This window comes from Maylandia zebra, linkage group LG19, assembly GCF_041146795.1.
Source record: "Maylandia zebra isolate NMK-2024a linkage group LG19, Mzebra_GT3a, whole genome shotgun sequence".
Classification (NCBI taxonomy): domain Eukaryota; kingdom Metazoa; phylum Chordata; class Actinopteri; order Cichliformes; family Cichlidae; genus Maylandia; species Maylandia zebra.
The window spans coordinates 5,035,046-5,051,422 of NC_135185.1; the positions used below are offsets into that span (position 1 = coordinate 5,035,046).

General features: G+C 39.3%; 1 protein-coding gene across 1 annotated transcript in view; it reads right to left on the reverse strand.

Moving 5' to 3' along the window:
- Positions 1-5,023: 5,023 nt before the first annotated feature.
- The window catches only part of arhgap5 (Rho GTPase activating protein 5), a 57,791-nt gene continuing 46,437 nt past the window's right edge, over positions 5,024-16,377 (reverse strand). Inside the window, exons 5-7 of the mRNA XM_014407592.3 lie at positions 15,482-15,613; positions 11,556-11,661; positions 5,024-9,373 (exon numbers count right to left, since the gene is read on the reverse strand). Coding sequence (XP_014263078.2) covers positions 9,055-9,373; positions 11,556-11,661; positions 15,482-15,613 — 557 coding nt within the window. The 3' untranslated portion in view covers positions 5,024-9,054. The remainder of the gene's footprint in view (positions 9,374-11,555; positions 11,662-15,481; positions 15,614-16,377) is intronic.

Below are 16,377 nucleotides of genomic sequence, written 5' to 3' on the forward strand. Positions count from 1 at the left end.
AAACAGAGAGGGAGTGAAAGAGAGAGAGAGAGGGGTCGCCCTGTTACCTTGGAAACTGAGATGATGTGATGGAGAGGGTGGAGCTGAGTTCTGATTGGCTGACAGGGTGTGGTGCTCCCCTTCCTGAGGGAGAAGAGAAAGGAGGGGGGAGGATGACAGCGCAAAGGCTGGGTTGTGAGAAGCAGCTGCTCTCTCTCTTTTCTTTTTTTCCTCTGATGCCAGAGGACACATAGGGAGCACAGGAAGTCCTCAACGCCCCCCACTGGACAATCCTGGAAGTGCAGAGGAAGATGAGGGAAGCCAGCACAGTACAGCACATTCCCTAACACCAAATTCTATGTTACACAGGTTTCTCACAAAGCAAAAGCTCTGTAACATAAACATGTCCCAACTTTGGGGATAAATAAAGTATAAATAAATAAATAAATTATGAAATTTAATAAGAAAAAGAAAAAGTCTCACATAAATTTTTATATATTAAAAGTTATTTCAAGAAATGCATTACAATTATAAATACATAGGGAAATAGATAGAAAGTATATTTACATGGAGTGAGAGATAAAAGGGGCTTAATGTGTGTGTGTGTGTGTGTGTGTGTGTGTGTGTGTGTGTGTGTGTGTGTGTGTGTGTGTGTGTGTGTGTGTGTGTGTGTGTGTGTGTGTGTATTAACTAAATGCCTGGTTAATACACAGTACATTACTGCATATGCATAATAGCAGCTCAAAGCACAAGTTTGAAGAAGAGGTGTAGTTTCATTGTCTGATAATACTGCCAACATGCAGCAACAAGCTTAAATTGTGTGTATTTTGTGTGTTTCTTTAGGTTGTAGTCTTTGCATTAGACTCTTTTAAACTGCATTCAAATCCTAAATGTAAGCATTTATACAACATATAAACCACTAGTAACAGTTATTGGTGGGTGATAATGTATTGAAACAGGCACCGTGTATCAATATTTTTTAAAACAAATATAAGTATTCTGGGAATACTATGGACAAGAGGGCTCATCTCATGCACCACCATCCTGAGGTAACTTTAGCTGAGGAAATTTACATTTAATTGGCTCAACCAAAAAAACAACCAACCAACCAACCAGCTACCTCCTTTTTCAGAGCAAGCTAATGGCTCAGTCAGACGAGGGAAATGAGGACAGCAATGTCACTGCATTTACAGAAAATTGGTGGCTACATGGTGACTGAAATTTTGATCACATTCTGTCACCTATTGCAACTTGGGGGACTAAATGAGCTTGAGGATGTTGCACACTCTCCTAATCAGAGTTAGCCTTTCTGCAAACAGTTACAGTCTGATCTGGACCGACTGCAATCACTCAGAGATTGTTGAAGGTTTGCAAATAATTGCTGTGTCATTTATAAATGCAGGTGTTGATATGATGTTGCCATCAGTCTGACTAGGACCGATGACAGACTAACGCCATCTTATTACAACATTTTTTGCAGGTTCAAGTGATCCGATAAGATCCGTTTATCTTATCGGATGAAACAAAAGATTACAAAGTTTAACTTTGCGGACATAACTTGAAGCAGAAAAATTGGTTAAAAAATCGCAAAGTATATTCGCAATATATATTACTGCAATACTAAGCATATCATGCAAGAAAATCACAAAAATAATTCACCAGATAGTAACAAACACGTTGAAAAACCTCAAATAAATACACTTTTTTCAAAATCAATAGTGCAATTTTTTGTTAACTCCAGGATGGAAAGAGAGCCACTACATCTGCTGACAAATACTTTTTACCGATTGCTGTAAGGAAATCACTATACTGTGCAAAACACAGTATTTTTTTATATTTTTCTTCCAAAAAGCCAGATTTTCTTGTCAGCAGTTATCCAGGCTACTGAAGGTCTTTTAAAGTTTGTCTTTGGACACTGGCTGCTTTTTCACTCATTGTCAGTCTCGTTCTTGCACCTGACTATTTTTTAGATAATTGTTTGTTTGACAGGCATAATGTTTTTGCACCACCAGGGTGATTCCCAAAGATTAATCTGCCAAAAACTTGGCATGTCTTGTCATGGTGTACAATGTTTTGAAGAGACTGAACAAGCAGAGGACAAAAGAAGAAGTAGCCGTTCTAGAAAATGATTTACAGCAGATGAACAGGATCTGAAAGTAATCTTCTACAGAAACAGGAAACAGTGCTACTGTGTTTTACAGATGGCTGTAGCTACTTGCATCTCAGCTCCAAACCACGGGGGGTGGTTGATTCTATTTTGGTGATTCCATCAACTAAAACTGATGGAAACATGAACACAGAAAAGCACTGTCAGAGTTTGATCCACCAAGCACTAACATCTGGGAAATTGTGTGATTTAAAATGCCCAAACAGACAACAACAGACTTTGTCTGCCGTCTTTGACACCACAGCACCATCTGCTGCCAAGAAGGTAAGTTCAGGTAGGAAACTGGAGACAAAAGGCCGCTTTACATCAGTTATTCACGGCGCATTTCATTTCTTTCAGTGGCTGCATGTGCAGTTTTTTCTCTTAATTCACCTGTTCGTTTACTGCTAGAAATCAACAAACAAACTCCTGTGTGTATGAAGAAACTTCCAAAGGGAACAATATTAACTACAAAAATCTTACATGAACTGCTCGTGTGTGTCCACTATTACTAGCCTCTGACACTTGCATTCAAAATGTTTACATTTACTTCAGATGTTGGTCAAGTGGCTGTTTCTTCTTCCTCTTCTTCGTCTTTTTTCTTGAACAGAAATTAAATGTAAAGTGCTGGAAACTTGTATCTTCGCTATGCTTACAAAAATGTATATTAAAAAAATCATATATAGATAATTTACAGAGCCTTTAAGCTAGTTTATATATGAAGCTAATAAGCGACCCTAGCACTTGCAGAACATCCCGCGGCCACCAGAGGGCCTCCTATAGAGACGCGATGGGGTTGTGGGTGGATTCATGCTGACATAACGTTAAAAAAAAGATCTAAATAAGCTTAGTGGTTAATAGTATGGCAAATAAACTGCCTTATATTTAAATGTTATGCTAATCATGATTTATTAGGCATAACCAAAGTGCCTCTGAAGTAACGTTTTTTTTTTTTTGCCCTTATTGTAACACTAATTATTATAAGTCAGTATTAATCATATGATTAATAGCTGCAGCAAATCAAGCACTCAACATTGATGTAATGAATTAATGGAACAACTGATATAATTTTATTTTTAATGACAAAAAATAATCCAATTTCCTGTGACTTTAAACTGAGTATAAAAGAAAGAAATATGATCCATAATTTATTCGTCATGATAATTGACACACTTAAGTCAATTCATTAAGTCGTGTTCTGTTTGTCAGTAAGCATAGCTGCTGATATTTAAGGCACGATGCTGATCGTTATTGAGGTTTTACATGATTTTTTTTATGTGCATGTGTTTTCAGTAAGGGAAGATGCTGATGTGTAAAGGTTTATACCACCAGATGGAGCACTTTACATTCTGTTGGTGGAAGCAAGAGTTGTAACCGGTAAAACGAATTTCATTTTTGTGACCTAATAAATATCATGAGTTTTATCACTGATGTTGGAAAATTAAAAAAAAACAAAAAATGAAGAAGACCAAACAAAACAAACAAAAAAAAAAGGAATGATTAAAGGCATATTTAAGCACTGTAACAATTTTATATGTGCTTTCATTTTATGCTACTTTTTACTTTAACTCCATTAGATTTCAAGAAAGTTCCTTTCACTCAATTCCAAACCAGGATGTCTCATAAAAAGTTCCAACTTTGTCAAGTACAACGTTCAGATTTTGTTTGATAATCTAAGAGTAAATAAGGGTAACCCTGCAGCCTAATAAGAACATTGTTTGGAGGGACGGTTTTGGACTAATGCTTAAGAGGTTGGAGAATAATTAATTGCTTAAGTACTAGTATATATTCCTGTTAAAACATCATGTCAAGGACCTGAATTCAAAATTTCTACTGAATATACAAAAAAATATATATATCAGCAAAACATAAAGTACACAAAGCCCTCAGCCTTCAGACACACTATTATTTTTATTATTATTTGATGGTCCAGTAATGGTTAGTCGTTAGTTAAACCATTCTGATACAATTGTGTTCAATTCTTTAGGCCTTTGTTTGTTTTTTTCTGAACATCTTGAGTACAGATGCCTCTTTTGTCACATCTGCTGTGTTTATGGTTTACCTGGGAACCCCAAGTTTAATGTTTAATTGCTTGTTTTACATATAGGGACATCACATTTACTATAGATAACCCTAATCTGACAAGTACTGTAACAAGGGAGTTCAGCTGCATTAGCTTCATTGTAGTTGACAGGTTTATTCAAAGCTTATATATTTATCTGTGAGATAGGTCAGTGTAGGTTTAGCCTAGCTTAGCATGAAGCCCGAAAGGAAAAAAAAACGTTAACAAAAATACGAAAAGTATTCTACTCAAATTACACTTCAATAATTTGATTTCTATATTCCATAAGAACTTTTTTAATCAATTATTAATGATAAAAGCTCAACATTTATCACTGCCATCAGCTAATTCTTTCACTATCATTTTTTCCTACATATAAGTCATGCTGAAGCTAAGCTACAGTTTGTTATGGAATTACAGAATAAATATCTACTTTTTGTAAAAGATCTTTTTTGTAATTTAACCCACCGCTTAAATTGTGAGGAGGAATTTAGTCATTACGTTGCACCGCTGCTAATTAGCAAAAATAACAAATTTAAAACACCTTCACCAGAACACCATCACAGAATAAGAGCATGGTTGTGACCAGTCACAATGCAAATGAATACACAAACACACTTTATGAAGTACAGGGTTAATTTACTTGTACTTCATTTAAGCCGTTGTCTTATTAAAAAAAAAAAAAAAATTTAAAAGGTGCTGGAAATGCCAGCACCGATTTCGTTTCTGCTTCGACTCCTACGATAAGAAACCTTATTAAAACACTTACATGTCACGTTTTGGTTTTTATTATAAGACTATAAAAATATACAGAAATATAAACAAAGATTGACAACTTTGGAAAAAAGAATCTTTATTTGGAAACATTATGGAGAGCAAACAAAGAAAAAAAAAGATCTTTTAGAGTTTTTCCATTTCTGAAAATCATTTTTATTTACTATAATACAGCGGATGTTAAAAGTCAGTTGGTTTGTACACCGGTGTGATTGGATAAAGGCAGATCTTATTGGGGGAAAAAAAAGGTAAATTAAAAGAAGAGTCGATTGATTGATGGAAAACTACAGACGAACTTAGTCTTATATCATCTAGCAGCTGAACCCCACCCTCCCTCAGCCCTGCCCCCCAGGAAAAACACTCTCACACTCTCTCCCAGCCTCACTTATTCACTTGCTTCAATGTGCCCTTCAAAATCCTCCTCTGTCCAAAATCATAAAATCTGTAAAGTAGGGTTTGGCTTCCGCTCTGAATATTTTCTTCCTTTAGCACAGCTTTGACCTCATCGCTCACATCTCAGAAGAAAATATTTGCCCCATTATAGATGCAGGTCTCCTTCAAAGTGCCCTCTCAATCAGACCTGTGATGTGAGGTTAGACAGGTGTTTGGCTCCATTCCTTTCCCCTCAGTAAAACTTGTTTTATCTCAAGGTCATATGCGAAACCAATCATCTAAGTTGGTTCTGTTAATTGCATAATTGTCCACAATTAAAAACATGACATTTTTAATGTCTAACAGACCAGTTTTTTGAGCACCGACTAAAAAAATAACAAGACTTGCTTTACAAAGCAGTGAGCCATTATGAGGTCTGAAAAGAGTGCAACGAGGACACAGAGGGAGACGGGCGTCCAAAACAGGACAAAACTACATTATATCACTGACTCGTCTCTCAATGCTGACATTCACTGAGGGATCATGCTTGGCTGTAGCGCTGGAGAAGGCAGCAGAAAGTGCAGAGAGGAAGTTCATAAAAGTGGGTTAAATTATAAATGAAAGTACTTTTTAAAAGGTTCTTCAAAAAGGGGAAAAAAAGAGAAAAAGTTTATTAAAGTGAATTAAAAATGATGAGGAGCACAGCAGCTGCACGCGAGCAGGACATTTTAGTGGAAGTCTCAGGTTCACCACAGTAAAACCCTTTAAAAATAGACATTTTCAGTTCAGTACCTACACCGACATTCACTCTGTGTCTGCTCGTCAAGCTCACTGACAGTTTTTGGCTGCTGCTTTTAAACCGAGGTCATTTCTGCTGCCTAAAATGTGTTTCTGTCCATCTGAATCCACGTGCTGCACCATTAGCAGGAAGTTTAACCTGCCTTGAACCTGTATCTGTCATCCTCACAGACAGCGACCACAAATAACACATCTGGCTAGCTTTTTAAACACACTCAAAACAAATATTTACATATTATTTCGTATAAATACATAAACTAATTGAGAGTACCATTAATATAGACTTTATAATTACAGAATACAGAAGCATTTTAGGGGCTGATTTAGGACATGACCTGGAAAGATGTTGTTTTTGGTGCCAATTAAATTTCCAAATAAACCAAATTAATATTCACTTACTGTTTATAAGACACAACTATATTCTATAAAAATTGAAATGACCTGCACACATATATTTCTGACTTTTGCTGGCATGTGCAGATTAAAAGTGTGGCTATTTTCTTTATTGTTTCTAACACATCAACAGTAATGGATGCATTCAGATTTAGTCCCCCCGACTACAAAAATAGTTATTTATTAAATACTGTAACTATTATGTAGTATATAGCATTATTTTATTGGCATATTTTAATTACAAAAAGTGCAATATATACCTTTAAAATGTAATTGTTCGCTTCATGAGAATTTTATTCCAAATTGTTACCAACTTGTACGTTTCAGCTCATGGAAAAGCTTAAAAATGATTATTACACAGCAGACAGGAGAACTTGGATCCAGATGGACAGAAGACCAGAAATAAGGAGTTAGATATCCTCTACGGGGCTTTATGTTCAGCACGAGAGGCTTCATTTATGTGCCTCCGTCTCCCTCAGTGTGCCGCAGACGAAGAAAGCAATGAGATTTTTATTTGTGTGTGTGTTGGACAGGTCAAAGAGGAGTTCAAAACTAACCATCTGTTATCAAACCCACTCCCATCCCCTGTGTAAACACACACGCTCACTCTCTCATTCACACTCACACACCACCCAAACCACAAAGAAATATGATTATAGCTTCTGACAGATTATAGTCCAGTACCCCGTGGTAGTTCACTAAATCAGCAACTTCTGCTGCTGATATTTTTTTTATATATTTATATATACTTATATATACTTCTTTCCTCTATTTAGGGAAAACTATATAACCAAAAATATGATATTAAGTGTTGATTTCTTGCACAGCGGAAAAAGAACAAATGCCAAAAAAACCCCGAAAATGTTTTCTGAAACGTTCCCGTTAACCCAAAGAGATTCAGATAAAACAATGCAAATCTGAACAGGAGCTCATTTAGTTTCATTTCTTTCTTTTTTTTTTTTACGTTAAAGCTCTTTTTTTTTTTCACTAAGTGGCAAAAACAGAGACATGCAAACTTTTGATTTCAACAAACCAACAGAAACGGGAGAATGAAAAAAAAATGGAAATGAAAAGATGTAAAGCATCCTCTAGGAAGTAAGCCCAACATGGAAGACGCCTCCTTGAACCAAACAGGTTCAGAATGCATCGCAACGTAGTGGTTTCCTTATTCATGTGCCATCGTCGAGGGGTTGCCGTCCCTTCCGATTGAGAGGCGGTGCATTAACAGTTCGAGGCTCTATGGAGACACTCAGGAACAGTTAGTGTGACGACTCGCTCACATGGAGCATCACAAATCCAAAAGTCCACATTCTCCGTTCCTTTTTCCCTTCTGAATCCCCTCCTTCCCCATGATGGGAAGGTACAAAGTGGCTGCGATACAAACCACAGGTCAGTTCACACAGATACACCATCACACACATCATCAGCATCATCACACACAAACACACAAGCTGGGTCGATATCTGACGTTACAAAAAATATTTTTGTTTTAAAAAAAATGAAAAGAATGGAAAGAAAAAAAGAGCTAAGCAAACAGACATGAAATTGGCATGTGGACTTTTGACACAAATCGTGCATGTGCTGTCCTTGACGAGGGTCAAAGTTCATGTAGCGGGAAGGGGGTTCTTTGTTTTTTTTCTCTCTTTTTTTTGTCATTTAGGATTTAAAAGTGAGAGCGCACCCATCTGCCACCTCACTGAAACTGAAAAGCTCTTCTACAAGGCTTTGACTTCATCTCGCGCCCATGAGTGTGTTTGACCTTTAGTGTCTTGTTGATCCCTCCTTCCTTCTTATGAACAAAGGTCAAACAAAAGAAGAAGAAATGTTTTCCTGTGCTGAAACCTGCAGGAAGACTGAAATCCTCACAGTCAGCATGTGTGTTAGTCAGGTAGCCGGTCAAGTCAGCTAATGAGTCCGCCAATCAGTCCGTATCAGATAATTTCACATTTGAGTTGCAGTCGCAGGGATTCAACTTCCCTTTTCTCTTATCTCGGAGCGGGGATGAGGAGGGCGGTGCTTAATAGGGACTTCTGGCCCCCAATGTGCTATTCAGTCTGGGTTAAAGGTAGGAGTGTGTCCTGGGATCCCAAGAGTCTGTGTCTGACCCTGTGGAACGATTAGTGTTGTCACTATGTGCCAAATCAAAGCGGTTCATTCGCGGTTTTCAGCTTCTGTATCATGAAGGGGGGCAGTCAGATACAAAAATTAGTTCCAAAAGGTGACGTGCGATTGTAATTCTCTAATCCAGGATTTTCCTCACAGGATGAGCAGGTCTCACAGATTAGGTTTGATCCAACAAATGGTCGATGCGCCTCTAAACCCCCAAAGCTCATTCACCTCCAAGTCGATGACAAACAGCAGCTGATGAATCCCCCAAAAATCAGCAACCAGGTTGTTTTATTTTCCATTTTTATGAGCCCGCCAGCTATTTGTAGAGCAGAGGATGACCTGCAATTGTCGGCCGTAAGCGGCTGGCAGCGCGGGCAAACAACCACCCTCCACTTCACTTCCCAGCATGCTCCTCTGGCTCTTATATGAGCGGGTCAGGGGGCAGGGTGTGCTGGATCTGCTGTGGCTGCAGGGGGGGCGGCAGCTGCAGCGGCAGCAGGGCCTCCACCATGTTGTGGCAGTGCGGGGGCGGTGTCCCTTCGCTGCTGGAGCTCTCGGCCACCTCGCCGCCGTGGAAGAAGTAGTCGCTCTGTACAATGAAGGACTCGATGACGGCCTGGTTCAGCTTGGTGGTCGACAGCGTGTCCTTGTTCTCGAAGTCGGGCCGCATGAGCGTGGGCCAGAAGCAGATGGACAGATTGTCGGCTGTCATCAGGGTTGTTTTGCTATGCTGGCTCACTCTGCGGGGAAATAAAAAGGTTCAAAGTTAAATCAACACTGGAAACAACAGCTCCAGAAAACAGGTGGTCTAAGGTGACAGCACGTAAGGAAATGAAAAATACCTTGACTTTTTATTTATTCTTTAACTGCTAAAAACATAAGAAAGCAGATAAAGGTTTGTCAGTTAAAGTGGACTCGTGATGTTCATTTCAGGCTCCATATTTTTATTCGTGGACTCTGGAGTGGCTTAGCATGATTCACAGTTCAAAATAATCCTTATTAATTAAATAGCCAACTTCCTTCCGACTGACTGCTGCTCATAAACAGAAAGTTTAAACAATAAGTGGGTGGAGCTTGTTTGAAACAGCATATAGATGACGGGAAAGAAGGAAAAGCCGAACGGTTTGTCTTAAAGTTGTCATACTCTGCTTGGTTACTGTGTGCAAACGAACCAAAAACCATGCATTGGGATTTTAGCACTCCATGATATTAACACATACCTCGCTATATTCTCTATAAAGTGGGAACAATGTGGGACTCTTATATCACATTTAAATGTATTCAGTTACTTAGTGAGGAGCTATTGCAATATTCAGTAAATTTAGTAAGACCGTTCTAACATGATTTATGCCGTTTCACTGCTTTTCACTCATTTAGGGGATAGTCTGGTTCCTTTGAAGTGGGGTTACGTGAGGTACACGCTCACTGTCAGTGTGCTATCTTCAGCAAATGGCAGCAGGCGTGCGCCCAAGCTGACAGGAGCCCCGAATGGCACAGGAGCAGAGAAATGTACAGCTGTGAACAGAATCGAATGCAAAAACCCACTTTTCTGAGGGACTGTTTTTGTCAGTGGAGCTCGGTGCTTATTAAGAGAACGACTTCTTTCTTAGTGTGTTTCAAACTTTGACAGCTGCTGTTCCATTAAGCTGAAGTGTTCCTTTAAACTTCAAGATATTATTTGCTGGTTTACTAGTGCTGTGCAGCGAACGGTGCTGGAGACATGGATAAAAGCCACATTCTGTGATGGAGTGACGACATCGATCAGCATGAGGAATGTCTGCACTTATCGATGCATTCCTAGTTTAATGTCTTATTTGCAGCTTTTGCTTCATGTTGTGTGAATTTCATGTTCTTTATTTTCTCTTTTTTTAATTTTCAACCATCTGTGTCGCAGAAACTGTCAATTCATCACAACTTGTGTCCTCCCCAACTTAATTTTTGGGATTTGCATGCCGTTGCCCAGCTTCAGAGTGACTTCATTTTAGCACCTGGTAGAAAAACCGTCCCTCTTAAAGCTGCTCGGCAGTCTGTGTCTGTTCACCATCACCCTGTGTTGCAGCTACAGGCTGTAATAGTCTCTCATCTCATGTCTCGCTTAATGTTAGGTCACCTTGTCCGCCTCTTATATTAGTCATGGGTGTTGTTTAGAATTTCATTTCATGTCGGACATTTTCCCTCTTTACTTATCTCACAGGATAACACTGCTGTTTAATTCAAATGTGTTCAGGTCCTCTCATATGACTCTGACCCTTTGAAACTTGTGTTTTGGCTTCTATTTTTTTTTTAAGTCTTGCCCACAAACACCAAACCGTAAAGAAGCTCTAAAAATACAAAAATCCTCTTGCATGACGACCAATGAACCTCAAAGCTCTGAAAGAAATGTTGCTGCTGTCTCTACATTAACAGGGCTGCTTGCTCTATCAGTGAAAGCTAACAAATTAAGTAATGATCCCTGGATGTCAACTAAACTAACACAGAACCAGAGAAGAAGACAAACATTTCACTCCTGTGTTTTATCCATTAACTGTAGCGCTGCCGTTCACTAGATGTCATCGCCGACCATGTCCTGTCAGTCATGATCGATATTTGGCACAAAATCAGACTTTGCTTGATGTTTCAGAGTGATTTATACTCATTCTGTATCTGCAAACTATGTAGACATTTGCGAAGAAATAATTAGCATTCAGTCGCTGCAGCAGTTACAAAGTACAGCTGTGGTCTCAACTCAAAGGAAGTTAAAATGATATCTGCAAGCGGCTCTTTTCAAGTTTAAGCGATGCGTTCACTGTCACCACAGGTATACGGCCATTTTGACTTTGAAGCCTGCAAGCATTTCACTTAAAAAAAACATGGATAAAGAAACACACAAGAGGGAATGTACTCTGTGCACGCGTGTGTGTGTGTGTTGCCTTTCATTTTTACCTGTTGAGGTGTGTGATGATGTATTTGAAGACCTGGTAGTTGACGGGAGGAAACTTTTTCACAATCTCCCGCAGTGCCTGCAGACGCTCCATGTAGTCCATGATTTCTAACACACACACACACACACACACACACACACACACACACACACACACACACACAGAGAGAGAGAGAGAGAAAAGACACAGAGCGTTTTACATTTTACACACGGTCTCTCTTGGGAAAGGAAATTATACTCCATGGAAAACAAAAGGCTGAAACGCTGCCAAAAGCAGCTCCCACGCTGTGCACAAACAATACACACAACCACACACACACAACAACACTAAACCTTGTGGGCAGAAATAAAACTAGCCTTCCCTGTATAAGGTCTGACTGTGCACTGGTTAAGACAAAACAGATCAGCCTTTGCAGATTAGGAAAACAAACATTTGTTCTCAACTTTTCAGATTTCAGGGGAGACAAAAAAGAAACACAGCATCTGATTAAAGACCCAGTAATCATAACTGAGGCACAGAGCTGGGCAGAAACACACTGGGCAGCAGCAGTTTCCCTCCCATGTGTTCAATAATTCCTCACTGTCACCTGCTTGAACTATTATTTGTTGCAAGATGTTATGTCTCATTACCCAGACAGGTTTGATGACTAACCATAGCTGTCACAGAAGCTTATCATCAGATGCAGCAGGGACCACACAGTTATTTATTAGATCAATGTGCAATTTAAGCGATTTCAAACCACAGCCTCCTTTTTGAAAGAATTTCTTGAGCTTTCCACAGTATCGATCAATTCCTTCTTCTGATTCCGCCTCATTTTTTGACTTTCAGACTTCAGCAAAGTTGAAAAGATCAGTCACAGTAGACTGATTAGCTGCACAAGCATCTACGGATTCATTTGCTATTAGGAAATCAAATATCAGCAATTTGTCTGATACCTGATAAGTTCACGCCACAGAGCTGCCAAACTGATTCGTCTGCAAAGACATGTCATTAACAATGGCAATTCAAAGAAACAGAGACAAATTATTATTGCTATTATATAACCAAGTATAAGACCAATCAGTTGAGAACGTATGACAGTTTAGAGACTGATAAGACTGCGAGGGCTGTGCTGTATGAAGCCTGAGGGGTGTATGTTAGTGAGGCTGTAAGGCTTCCCTTGGATCACAACATGTCTTTGGAGTACGACTGTACTCATCATCAGGCATCATTACCGTAAAGTGTAAGGCAATAAGCTTATCTTCTGTTTTTCTGACAATGTGTCAGACAAAAGTGTGTATTATTATTGAGTAAATTAAACTGCAATTAAAGGGACTTGTGAAAAAATGTTTCATTAGGATGATGGTGATTTTCTAAAAACTCTTTGATAGGATGCCAAAGAGGAAGAACCTGAGAACTCTGGATACAAATGAACTTCCCTTTCTGCACAGCAGGAGGAAATGTTGATAAATCATTTGGGTAGACGGGAGGAAGAGAAAAGGGGATGACGTATAGCACAGGTCCTCAGCTGGAACACACAACTACACAGAACATCTGTATGCCTTAAACATTAGGCTTCAGGATGCCCCGCTTCTTTGCCCTTTCCCACAAAATTCCTAATTGGAAAGACACAGTGTGTTTGTTCGCCACATGATGCATATCTTTGGATTCTTGACTGCGTCGTTAAAAGAGAACAGTCTGGGAAAGTGTGACTTTAAAAACAAAAAAAAGTAATCGGATTTAGCATCAGACCCTTATTTGGTTTAGTTAAATGTTAAATTTGATCGGGGAAAAAACAAAAAACAAAACATTACCAAGTAACAAGAAAGATCCTGCTATATTCCTAGAAGGTAATTTGTCTGTTAAATTCTTCAGTATTCCACAGCCTCTCCAGGGAAAGCATCACTTTCCTGCCGGCGAATGCTCAATGGAGCTGAAACGCTCCACTTACTTATTAAATATTTAAAGAGCAGATGTGAAATAAGAGCTTCTACCTTTGGATTGTCATAACAAGGCCGCTTCAACAAAACCCCTGCCTGTCCTATCTGGAATATTCTCCAGGATATTCCAGACATTCCAGGACCAGCAGGACGCCATTTATATTTGTAGACACAAACGTAAAGGCCAACGTGTACCAATGCACAGATTTATTCATCCTGCACGCCATCAATCATCCTAACGAGGAGCCAACGGGAGCCTTTGACCCTCTAATGGCTGGAAGAGGTTAAAGGTCGTTAAATGAATGCAGTCACAGCTCGACACAGTACACCACGGGACCGATATAACAACCGACTCCAGCTTTTATTAAATATATATCAGCCTGACAGCATCTCACAATGTATTTGGTTCAATAAGGCGATAAAGCTCAGTGTGCACATGTGTTTAGGCGAAGCTTTGATGATCCCCATCGGGAAAAGACCCTGCTGCTGCTACAGGAAGCTATTGTCGTTGTTATTGTTGTCACGGAATGAAAATAAATAAAAGGATTATTAAAAATATGCTGAACAGAAAAGGCAGAAAGCCAAAATCAACTTTAGAACTGACTAGAAAAACTAACACAGTTTCCATTACATGAAAAATTAGTGCAGCAGTTTGAAGCTGATCCAGGCAAAACTGCAAAGGCTAAGTGCTTATTTACAGGTATATGTATTGTATGCCATTGTTTATGTTCACAGTCTCTTTTTTCCTTCTCTGATTACAATGTTTGAAACTTTTCCATGTGTCTTGATTCACTCTGTTATCACATCTATTCAACATGACCTGAAACCAGCAACAACAAAAGCCTGATTCAGGCTCCAGGATAAGTACACTGGTGTCAAACCTGCTCGACAAGTTGGTTACCCTCCTGATGGAAACGTACTGTCGTGTTTAACTGCTCCAAGTTTAAAGAAACAGACAGGAAAGAGGCACCTCAAACTAGACCTTAGTCACGTAAGGAGCAAAAAGATAGAAAGAGAAAGTCAGAGAAGAAGAGCTGATTTAAATGATTCCTTTACCAACTATCAGTTATTTTCCTGGTCATTAATTTGTATATAAATTCTGAAGTTTCCCATGAGAGATGCTGACCAGAAGCCCTGGTTCCTGCTCTATACGAGTCATTTTCTAGAGAAGAAAAACCAGCACCACCCTCCAGATTTCTTCTTCTGTCAGTCTATGAGACTTTTTACAGTTCTCCTTGTGTTTAATTTTGGCTCGCTAATCTGCTGGAGTCAGCCTGATGGTTTCAGCATTATAGACACACAAGCGACACACACACACATACGCAGGATGTCTGACAGCATCCTAGGCCTGAAAAAGCCTCTTAAAAGTGAATGATGTGACTCAAAGCTCTGAGCATGTGGAAACAACTAAACTTCTGCAGCATTAAGGCCAGCTGCTACAGCAGACAAGAGGTTAAAAGTAGAGCCTGACTGATTGGACTGAGGACTGTTAAGGCCGATACTGATATTTGGCAATTTAATTCTGCAGGCCTCTGGTGGGAAAACTATGCAACATCAACACTCATTACATGGTTAAAGGGTGTTTCTCCAGTCTCCTCTTAACTTCTTCATTTTTTAGCTGCATGCATGTGCCTTTATCGTGGTACGACTTTATGTTATTCGCAATAGCACAATAACTCAAAAGTTTGAAGCAATGCTGATCAAACTTTTTAGGGGTGTAGGTATAGTGCTTCTTGTTTATTTTGAAGCTATGGTGTCATTTTACTCTAATGTATCACATTTGAGTTGTAAGCGGGTAAAGGAATATTCCAGCATGCTGCCGCCCAGTGAACCTAACCCTCCATTCACTGTTTTGACTCTGTTTAACATAATTACATCATTTCCTACGTGTTTAACAATTCCTTTAACTTAAAAGTTGCACCAAGTTTTTAATGTGTCTGTCTGGGTGTTTTTGCTATCAGGGCTTACAAAATTGCAGTTCATGACTCGGGTGTGTGTTCATTCTTACTTGCGGCCTCCACCAGCTCTGGGTGCAGGCTGTAGGGGATCAGCGGATCGGGCAGGTCAGCAAAGAAAGCCTTCAGCGCTCCAGCAACGGCATTCACCGCCACATCCATCGCCACAAAGTCAATACTGTGATCTACAGGGAGAGGGAGGGAGAGAGAGAAAAGAGGCTCAACAGCAGATTCGCAAGGTCACTCTGTTTCTGAAGCTTGTTCTGTAGCATTCGTTTCATCCTCTGCATCACAAACAGGAAAACAGCAAAACAACTCCACCCACACGCAGCTTCTGGTTAATACGTTCAAACTCACTGTCCTCTAAAGTCTCCCTTTAGGACCTCACAAACAGTTAAAGCACTCTCCTTAAACCCTTTGTCACTGTGCTCAGCACATTTGTTCTTTTCCTTGCTGTTGTAGCATCAAATTACATTTTTCTGCACAGAAAACTTCCAACACAGTTCTCCAGCCCTGTTCTTAAAAAGTATAAATCACATCCTTCCCATTTGATCTTTTCTACACAATAAAGGGAAACAGCAAAGCACCCCCATATACAATGCAATGTCATTTAAATATGCATGTCTGAATATCTTATTATAATATTCTGATCTAGTTCCCTCGAGTGTAATGTCATTCAAATTTATTCACGTGTAGCATAACTTGTTTTTCTGGAAGGGAAACTGTTCATGATTACGAGCAAAAACAACAACAGTATCTGGCATCACTGGAGTAAAAATCCATTATAACCTATTAGAATATTGTAATTTAAAAAGTGGTAGAGGGACTGCATGGTAGCGTCTGTATGGAATGTATAGTAGCGACCGACTGATTGCTGAGGTAAGACTGTGGTTAGATAACCTGTATTTATCACCCTGTCATTTGTCAGTCAATGTCATTACTTTATTTT